The 11,063-nt window shown below is 37.5% G+C and overlaps 1 protein-coding gene across 4 annotated transcripts in view; it reads right to left on the bottom strand.

Annotated features, from left to right (window-relative positions):
• Positions 1-346: 346 nt before the first annotated feature.
• PREX2 (phosphatidylinositol-3,4,5-trisphosphate dependent Rac exchange factor 2) overlaps positions 347-11,063 on the bottom strand; it is a 178,194-nt gene continuing 167,477 nt past the window's right edge. For 3 of the 4 annotated variants that reach the window (XM_065627409.1, XM_065627410.1, XM_065627408.1), the window contains 2 exons: positions 9,699-9,766; positions 347-5,691 (listed from right to left, as the gene is read on the bottom strand). In XM_065627409.1, coding sequence (XP_065483481.1) covers positions 5,646-5,691; positions 9,699-9,766 — 114 coding nt within the window. In that variant the 3' untranslated portion in view covers positions 347-5,645. Of the gene's footprint in view, positions 5,692-9,694; positions 9,767-11,063 lie in introns of those variants that run through there. The other variant, XM_065627411.1, reaches the window with a different exon arrangement.

The raw sequence follows: 11,063 nt of genomic DNA, 5'->3' as shown, positions 1-11,063 counted from the left end.
GTGAATGTTTTGGATCTTTTGGGGGCTGTAACAGCACCAGGGCCCAGAAAGGGATTTTAATGCCCATGTCTGTTCCAGCATTCACAAAATACAGCTGCCCAAAGCCGGGGACTACTGCTCATGCAGGCTTCAGTTTTCAACTGGTTATAAAGATATACTTGTCAGCAATGAACCTAGACTGCGCCTGCGTTCTCAGCAGAGATTCTTATTATAAACATGTATTTCTAGAAGTTTAATTTCTGTTCTCTTGCAGCAGAATACCTAGGGCAGCTGCACTAAAAGGGTCAAAGATGCACAGCCCCCTCCTCCCCAATTTATTTCTTGCTTACAATAAAGAGATTTGCAGTGGCCATATTATGAATGGTTTTATTGCTGTCTGACATTTTGTAATACATTGTTACCATTCCAGTCTTTAATATGTAGACTAAAAAAATAAACCATAGATCTAGAAGTACATAGTATTAGTTTAACCCATAATCAATATAGCAAGTGATTCAAAGTATGCTACCCAGGCACTTTACAAAAAAAAGAAAAAGTAATTTAAATCCATGTTTCAAGAATATTTAACATTAAATTCCAAAGGTTACTTCTAATAAACTTAACTATCCACAGAGCTGTTAGTTTGTTTTCAAACAAAAGCTCACTGAGAGATTCTGTGTATGGCTGTACTTATATGTAGTATTTCAAACCAGTAATGTTCTCTTGTGCTTAATGAGACGTTACAAACAATATATTCTTCATTTGAAAAACGTGTGCAATATTCAATGCAGAAATTAGGTTCATTTTTAAAGTGTAACACAAGTATAACCACATACATACACTATATACAGGGTGTTAAAAAGTTAATAAGGCTGTTTTGTGTGTTAAATCTGGTGCACGGTACAGAGAGGACACACACACCCACAGGAGATGCTGTGGATATTCCAATGAAAGTCCAAATCCAAGTACTTGGCAAAAATGTCCCAGCTACTTTGACTACTCCACTGGACTTTGAAATAGAACCAGACATTATTTCTAAAGTAGTTCCACTCTAGCTGTATAGGATTTCTAGCATGGAGGTGTTATTTCTGGAGAAGAATGCAAGAAATGACGCCTTGATTGGCCTCTGGACAATCTGAAATTTCTTGCTGGAGTGAGCGTCTGCATGACTGTGCATGCTGTATATTCATTTATACATACAGAACAAGAAAACATAAAAACACATCTTCTAGCAGGAAAAGGGAAACACTCCTAATAATACATTTATCTTTAGGAAAACCTGATTGATATATACAGTATATATATAAAAAACCCTACACAATTGTCAGCATATAAAAATATGAGTTCAGTATCTTTTTATACTTCAAAACCTAATGATGAAAAATCCAGGTATCCTGAGACAGGTATGTACTGTGCATCTAACTGACCAATGCCAGTGTGCTGCTGGAGTACAATTAGGAAAGCACTACCTGCATTTATCAACAAGTACAGAGATAAAATACATAAGGCAATGCATTAGCTTGAGAAACTCTCCTCTCTTCATAATGTTAAACAAAAATGGTGCAAAATATGCGTAAAATGCTGGCAGACATATGAAATAGCTGTAAAGGAAAGAGTACGGAACAATATGTATATATACTACAGTTACTGATTTCACAATTTAAATGAAAATAAATGAAAGATACTTTTCTTTTTTAGCATCATGCTTAACCATGATGTATATAGTCACACTCAGGCAATTGTCTTAAATATATATATACACACACACTACATCTGACAATGAATTAATAAAACAAAAAAAGTACTGTTGTTTGCTTGTAAATTTCTCTGTGTAAAAACAGATCAATAAAACTTGTTCATTTTTTTCCATTAGGGGATCCTAACAAATGAAATGAAGTATGATTACTATGAATCCTCATCAACTTAAGGCTAATTGTTTTGGCTCTAGAACACAGAAGAGCAGTTCTGACCACAATTCACTGCATTAAAACAAACAAAAAACAACCCGAAAATCTGATGCATTTGCTAAAATCCAGTGAAAACTATCTAAAAAGGCCAGTAAAGAATGCAGCTCTCTCAGTGGACGTAAAATTGGTTGGTTGGTTCAGCTGATAGCAGGAATATTTACTTTCAAATGGATCCCTAAACACAAAAATGTTGAACATTGAGAAACTAGAGTATATACATTTTTGTATTCATTTACATTGACAATCTACAAGCAAAATAAATGTTACAAAACATTTAATTTGGGGAACTGGACTGAATCAATGCCCATTTTCATAGATTAAAGACTGTTTAGGATCCTATTGTTCATAGATGACAGTTACAAAGACAGGCCAAACAGCACCAGCTCTACCTTAAAATCAAAATCTAAGTTTTCTCCAAGCATGAACCCTATGGCAACTTCGCTGTTCCTTGGCCCTTAGCCCTCCCTTCCCAGCTGTTAAATCTCCTATACATCCCCCACAGACCACCATTGAATCACAGCAGCTAGTATTTCGTAATGTATGTCTCTAAATCTTTGAATTTATTTCCAGAAGAATTACACTCATCTTGGATCAGAAAGTAGAAATTACATACAGAATGCTGTCCCTGAATGGGTACAACACATTGTCCTAAAACCGGGCTGCATAATCTGTTGCTGCAGAAGCAAAGATTTAACAAACTATGGGTGTTAACAGTTCTTGTAAATCATCAGTCTCTGTCATCTCTTCTTGTCATCTGTAAGTCTAAAAATTTATGAGAGGATAAACATACTGTGATGAGAATGGATTTTTTTTTTCACTCTGCAAGTGCACCTTGCATAAGGAACAAATATATCCTCTACATATACCGAACAAGATACATAGCTTTAATACTGAATAGATGTAAATTTATAATTTAAGAATGGGCTTCTTAGAGGTCTGATGTTATTAGAAGCCAGATGTGTTAGAATGTGCAGTGTGCTCTGAAACCAGAGAGACGAGAAAAGCAGTTTGAAAAGCTGCATAATGTTTCAAGTGAGCACTGGTTTTTGAAGGAAATTTTAAGAAATTAGGCACCCACTATCCATAGACTGTCAGTGGGACATTTATGCCCATTTTCCTCTGGAAATTCTATCTTTACACGCTACCTGTGATCCCAGAAAACCAGGGCTTAAGCTTCTCAGCCCCGTTGATACCAGGCTAAAGAGATACTTCAATTTGCAGTATGGGTCACCAAGGAAGCTCGTAGCGCTGAGCAAGTTTTTGAAAACTGTCTCTAGGGGGTGAAAAAGAATAAAGAACTAAAAATCGGATACAAAACCAAGAGGTCAAGATTTCTGGTGCACACTCATGAAACAACAGCCAAAGAATGTGGTCCAGTGACCAGCTCATAACTTCCTTCTTCAGTGTTTATAAATTACTATTACGCCATGTTTTCAACAACAAAATGAACTGGAAATTACCATATTATACAGGGAGACTATTTGGCATATTTGCATCCTACCATTTTCAATGCAATTAAAAAGTGATGACTAGCTGCGTGTGCACATGCAAAAAATTTTGTCCTCTATTTTATATTTTACAGGATTAGCAGCTCCACGCAGCTGACTTGCCTTGTTGTAAAAAACCAAAACTCATGTGGGCAAATCTCAGAAGAAGACAGGCCAGGCTGACACCGGCACCATCCTGGGCACGAGGAGGTTGTGGCTTCTCTGGGCTCCCAGTGTCTGAACAAGCAGAAAATGAAACATTTTTGGTGCTTTTGGCTGGAGTGGGAATTACCCTCATCGATACTGCCTCTCGGAATAAAACACATCCAGAAATATGAGATCCTGACTAGAAGAGCAATTACAGAAATTCTGACTCTTTCTTAGGTACAGGGATTAAGTCATCCTCGACAAAAAGAGTAAGCTTCTAAAACCTTTGTTTTCTTGGGTTTTTGTTTGTTTGTTTAATAAAAACATTGTAGTCCCACAGCTTCCAGTAACTATGAAGGAGTGTAAACTTCAAAGCACAGACACAAAACTGTTACTGAAGTGTTCATTATTGCTTGTCTTCGTCACAGTTTAAGGCAAATGTTCTACATTTAAGGATAGACAGGTAATTGATTTGACTATATAAATATATACATATTGAAACTCACATATATGCACAGACATATGTATCTGTGGATATATAAAAATATTTATTTTCTTAGCAAAGTTAAAGTCTGTGTAAAAACATTAAGAATACTGAAAAAGGTAGGAGCTCTAATTCCTCCTTTGGAGAAAAGTAACAAGTCCCCTAAATTTCCTATATAAAAACACTCTCTGCAAGAGTACAGCTCATTTTGAAGTCTCACGTATTTCATTGTGGATTGATACACTTGTTGAAGATTTCATAAATAATTAGATAACATGCAACAATTATGTTGTGAGGTTTGCTTGCTACAGCATAACTATAGGCTGCTGTTGTACAAAAAATAAATTTTATTCAGAAAGTGTATGTCCTACTTTAATAGAATGTGTAGCTACTGCTACAAGTAGAACTATTTCAGAATAGTTTTTGTTTTCATGTGTTCATAAGTGAAACCTCATTTGGGGGCATTTTCTGTGAAAATTCTTTGGCCAAAAGAACAGCCAGATGCAGACATATTTTCCCTGGGCCCTCTAAATACTCAATACAATTTCAAAATAAATCTATGACAATTACCACTCCAAAGAACTGTGCTATACAAAACAATCCTGGCAAAATACGGGAAATGGTAGCATAAAACATTGAACCCCCAAACTGTGCTGCAACTTAAACCACAGACATTTCCAGTTAAACGTAACAATACTGCCTCATCCTCACCTTAAGTAGATTGCCTAGCATAGTGTTATGCAGGAATACACACAACTCTGGGAAACTCGGAAATGCAGAGGAGCAATACTGTAAAACATCCGTTAGACAGAGTCTGAAATTCAGTCTATGGATGAAGATGAGACTTCTACTTCTTCTCCTTCATTATAATGGCAATTGAAAAAGGGCAAAAACTTCACCCCGTATGCCATATATTGATAGGTTCTTCTCTGAAGAAATATGACTGAGGGTGCTTAAGACACGGCTGAGTTTACTAATTACAAGCACAGGTTCATAGCAGCAGTCTGCCCGCAGCCTCTAAACACAATTGAGATGAGCTTTCCACCTTTAAACCTCACTTACCATTGAAACAGTAAAATCACCGTTCTGAGAAATTATGATGGCGAGAGGAAAAAAGGGATTATCAGTGCAAAGGGCCCCATATGAAGTGCATGCTCATTTTTGAGCCTCGTTGATCTAGCCTTTTATTCCTTCCACAAGAACGCATTCTGTAGAGTGTACAATTGAAGTAATTCTCTCTGAACAAAACATTTGTTTTCAAGCTGCTGGCTATAGCTATTGTGTGGCTGAACAAGATACATCAAATGAATCTGATTCCAGTGTAAAATTCCCAAGGAAGATTCCTGTCCTGCTAGTGTAAGGCCAGAGTGCACAGATTCCAGAAATGCTTTTAGGAAGTCATTTCTCAGTGCCAATAGAGAATATTTAGGGTATTTCTTTCTTTATCCTGAGTAAAGGGGGTTATTTATTTATTTATTTATCAAAGCCCCAGGCACATGTTGCTATCGTGCAGTTCAATTTTGTCATATAGTCCCAGTATCCTAAAGGCCATTATTGGATTATTTTCTGGAGCAATTCTCCTCATTCTTCTCCAACAGGTGGTGGTGGCTGGCATAGCTTGTATAATCTGCCAATGACAAAAGAACAAAGCAATTGTTATACTGAGAGTTTGGTCATTATTAAGATTGGTAAACTTAAGGAACACAAACTAAATCTAAGTCTTTTTGCACTGCAAAACAAAAGGTACTGAATTCAGTTTGATAAGACTGGTGTAAGCCCAGTAAAATCTTGTTCATGAGCATGAATGTTTGCCTTGAAAGTGGTTATCATTAAAACACACATCTTTAAGTAATCTTATAAAGACATTCCATTTAATCAAGTTCTCAGACTTCTGCACTGAAGACTCCATTCTGGAGAAAGTTAAGTCTCCATTAATCTAACTAACAGTTGCTGCTCTGAATTTCTAAACTGGAAATGCTGCTTGAATGCAATTGCCCCCATTTTTGTTTTGGTTTTGCACAGTCTGACCTCATACTAACACAGTTCCCTGTAAAAATGATGCTGTTTGAAGAACCTAAGACAAATGTCAGATATGTGACATGCCAGCATAAAGATTTACCCTCTCTCCCTGCCCCATTTCTACATGTATGAAGTGGAGATCAGCAAGATTTAGTTTAAATGACTACCTGACTGAAATAGCCACTCCTTCATTTAGAAAGGCTTTTGAACTTCTATTAAACCCCTTTACATGGACTTTATTATTAGCAAGTGTTTGAAACTTTAATGTTAGGAATACTGAAAATAAGCAGCAATCATTCTGACCTCAGGCTCTCTCTTCAGTAAGTATGTCCAGCATACAGTATCTCCCCTGCAACCACAGCAATTAGAACCAGCAACAGACATGATCTCATTTGGAGACTACATATTTTCCTCTGTATCACTGAAGGAACAGCAAAGAGAAGAGACCAAGTGTGTCACGGGAAGGAGAAAAAGCATCGGAATCCAAAAATGAAGAGACACGGCATGTGCATCAGCAATTAACATGAAGAATCTCTGGTATTAAAATACCAAAGCAATTGAGATGGCAGGTTTGGTAGGTCTGGCTACAGGCAGGGTGGTGAATCACCCAGTGGCTTTGGTGCTAGGGATGTATAAGGTGCTCAGGGTATCTGAGTTCTCCAAGGGTATTTTGCAAATTTGCCTGCTAAACATCATACTAATTTATATGACTCCGTTTTAACTAATCATAAACTTCAAAATCATAGTGCAAGTCAACACAGAAAATGAAACTCTGTAAATGTGCTGGGCTCCACAAACAATCCACAATCAATGGGCTGGTGCCTTCTTGGCACGATGCTCTGCTGCTGAAATTACATGAGGCGCAGTATGTACAGCTGCCCCGTGAGTATCGAAAGCCTCTTCAACACACAGGCACATCTTGTCAGAAAAAGCCTCCTGTGGCTATGCAAGAGCAGGGCAGGATCGTTGCTGTTCTCTGATTTCAGTTCCCTTAGGAGTTAAAACCCATGGGACACTGACAACACACAATGGCTGTGGGCTAAATAACTTGTCTCTGAATCTCACTGGAAGTGATTATGAAGCAGTAGGAACGGGGAGCATCAGTTCTGTCAGCCAAATGGCAAATGTAAACCTGCTTTCAAACCTCCACCATAATGTCTTCTGAACATCACTGGGCTCTTCCACATTGTCATCCGGCAGATTCAGAAATGTGATCCTTTAAGGTCACATTGTGCAGACACCAATGTATTTGTTCGGAGCCATACATCAGCCAATACACATGTATCTCAGATTTGCATACCAATGAGAGAATACAATGGCCTGATCTTTATACAGAAAAGTATGCAGAGAAAAATAAACAGGGACTATTTGAGTTATTTAATTCTGCTGGTGCAATAAAACAGTAATATTCAAAGCTGGCAAAAGGCAGATAAAATTACTGTCAGAATCTCATCTAAGTAATTGCAGTGGGATTAGTTCTTGATGGTGTTCTAAAAAAATCTAATTTATGTGGAACAATGAGTAGAAAAACTCAGCCCCAAGTACCAAGGTCCGTGTATTCTTCAGGTTAAACAGTAACCATTGGATTACTTGTCTTGGGATTACTTGTCTGGGAATTCTGAAGCAAACTAACAACAAGGCTGCATAAATCCCTAAGGAGCTGCAGTTGCTGAAGATGGTACAGAGCAGAAGCAGTTCTGGGTCAACACATACAGAACATCTATTTGAGATGGTACGAACAGATCAGCTGAGAAAAGACAGAAGACGGTGGCAACTGCAGAGAACTGAGAACACTGTCAAGTGACATTAAATGGAACCAAATGTAATGGTAAAACTATTTTCAAGGCAAAGAATTGAGAACCCACAGTATTGTTTACCTATACCTCAAAAATATCGCTCCTGCTGACGACAATTCTGACTTAGATGACTTATCTCTCCCATGGAACACCAAATGCCCCGAACACTGCGCTCAATGAGATATTCCTGTGACATTGCTGTGGCTGCTGACCGGCGAGCGTGCTGGGTGCATCTGGATGTCTATTCTATGTTCTAGGAGCTACCTCATAACTTTTCTTTAGCTTTGAATTGCAATGTTGTAGGAGTGTCAAATGGAAAGAGGAAATCTTTTCTCAACTGGTGCAAAACCAAAAAATGTCTCGTGGCTATAAGAACTTGGATTTTTCCTATATCACAAAAGCTCTGAATCTAGATACATGCTTTTTCATTTAGAGGTGGGAGAAGCTTCGTTTGCAACAGTTCTGTGTCTGTCTCCAGAATTACGTCATGAAAGAGGAGTCCATTTAAGGCCAAAACCATGCAGTTAAAAAATGAAAAGGCTTCTCACAGCTTTTACTGTAATAAGATGTTATTTTACTGTCACAGGTTCCCACAATGCAAGACAGTTGCTCGGGCTGTTTTGGTCCTGGATTGCCTCTAGGCTAATCATTACTGTGAGAAGGGATGATTTCATCTCCTAGTAAAAGCAAAGACTTTATTGCTGATGGGTTTACTCCAGACTCGGTACTTCGGTTGGATCTTATTTAATCTCCTTTATGGGGCATGCAAGATGCATATATGCTCCAACAAATGCCGCTGTTCAGCAACTGAACAGCAGCTGCTACTCAGATTTACACCTTGTACACTTAAGGTACACCCTTTTCTAGAGTGAGATTGAGCACGGGCATGGAACAACGTGCAGTGATTTGTCACAAATGATGAGCAGTAGCCTGACTCCCTACTGGGAGAAACTGGGACACCTGAGAAAAGGGGAACAAATAGTGTAAGAAAAAGTTCAGACTGTAAATGGTCAGAACCCAGCAGACAGTCTTTCTGGGAGGCTATGGATAGCGCATGTGTTCATTCACATGGTTACCTCTATCAGGTATTACTAATTCAGTGTTTCCTTACTGAAATCTAAACACCACAGTGGGTCTGTTATGTATTTCACATATCTGTTTAGCATTCAATGTGTTATTGCTAGTCAACAAAAAACATTATGTTTTAAATTGGTTTTTAAAAGTTTAAATTAGAGTTAGATTAATAAAACCACTTCAAGATAAAACTGAGAACATTCTTGTTTATTTTCATTTATAAATACTGGGCTTGTTAAGAAACATTTCAGGTACCTGCAATCCGTCACAGCATTAAGAAGCTGGATAAATATAGAACAGTCGCATTTTTCATTCCAATGGATGTTTCAGAAAGAGAGAAAGAAAGACTACATCATCTCTAAAAGCATCTAGAACGTGATTTTGCTGAGATACTGCAGTACAGTATTTCATTCAAATGGGGTTATGGATTTAGTTCTGAGTATTTCCCCAAAACCACTAAACATCACAAGTGATAAAGGACTTACTCCAGTGTTTTCATAATTAACATGAACAAGGTTTCATTTTTCAAAACTGGGCACATTTTGAAGTGCTACAAAGCCTGAACTTCCACAACTAAGTAAAATTGTATGGCTAAAAACGTAATGGATTTTATATACATTAAAAGCCAAATCTTACCAGTTTAGTGCACAATACAGTCAATGTTTCCTGTTAGGTTTTGAGTAGCTAGAACAGAATTTGGCAAAACTAGACAAAATCAAGCTCTAGGACACAAGCAATCACTTACCTTGGGACAGACTGTGGCGTCCGATCTCTCACTCCTAAATTCTTGGCTGTGTTTTGCACTCTTGCACCCTGTGAAAGAAAAATAACAGTTTTGCTTCATTTATTCCAACACAAGTTAGAAAGTTTTCTGAGCTTTCCAGATGAACATAATTGTGATTATAATTAATACGTATGCTCCACATCCTGAAACAACTCTCCTCTTCTAAGGTGGGTAACAAGTTAGAGAAACATGGAGAAGAGAGACAAAATCTTTCCACTTGTCTTTAAATAAATGCATATATATAAATCTTATTAACACAAAACACTTGATTTAAAAAAAACACATTCAAGATTTAAAACAATTCAAATGCATCTTGCTTCAGTTTGTTTGATTTTTGTCACCATTCTTAGTAGGCAACATGGATAATAAAGCTCTTTTCTGAAATGTCACTTATTTCCTATGAACTTTTGAACAAACAAATATTACAGCTTATTTCCTATGAATAGCTTTCTAGTTAAATCTAGAAAAATGGCCTAAATTGAGCCACTAAATTAGGATTATGAAAATGCAGGTCCTGATCTTCCTTTATAATCACAGAATCACAAAAAAGTCAGGTTGGTAGGAATCTCCTGAGATTGTTTAGTCCAGAGGTAATGTAACTACTCCTACATTTATAGAGTCCTAAAATTATGTTCGGCCCTTTGAAGGCAACTGCGAGGCTGATGAGGCCCCTGGTGAAAAATGAGCTTGACATGCCTGGTTTAGTCCAACACCCCTGCCTAAAGCAGGGTCAACTAGAAAAGCTGGTCACTCTGTACCTCAGTTGATCCTTTGAGAAACGATAGCGAAAGCACTTCTACCTCACTGACTCATCCAGTAAGGAGGAAGTTGATAAAACATGCACAATGTTCATATACCATGATGGTGAAAAATACAGATTTCTGCAAACTAACTTAGACATATGAAAGAACTTAGTAAAATTTGGTTTTAAATCATGAGGTCTAGCTTTTGAAGTGCAATTTTAGATTTACAATCTCTTTATGTTTTCTAACATTTTAAAGGAGATGGAAACTACTTGTTTGGCCTGTAATCCATACACTAACTCTCCCTTTATTTCTCCTTCGGACTACCTAAATTCAGGACAAAGTAACAGAGAACAAAAAAAAGATAATCTCAGAATTCTTACTGTGAGATCTTAGATTGGTGTGAAACACCAAAGATATTTACATTCTAAACAGAGCTGCAATGGCAGCTGCACATGATGTAAAAATGAGGTATAATCATTGATTCAATAGGTAGAGTAAGACTAGACCTTGCATTTGACTGAAATCTGGTACCCAGGTAATTTAGAAGGTATTAGCTCACTGTTCAGGGCTCAAACATAAG

This window comes from Caloenas nicobarica, chromosome 2 (genome assembly GCF_036013445.1).
Source record: "Caloenas nicobarica isolate bCalNic1 chromosome 2, bCalNic1.hap1, whole genome shotgun sequence".
Classification (NCBI taxonomy): domain Eukaryota; kingdom Metazoa; phylum Chordata; class Aves; order Columbiformes; family Columbidae; genus Caloenas; species Caloenas nicobarica.
Note: the sequence above shows the minus strand (reverse complement) of the source record. Positions and strands in the feature narration are given on the sequence as shown.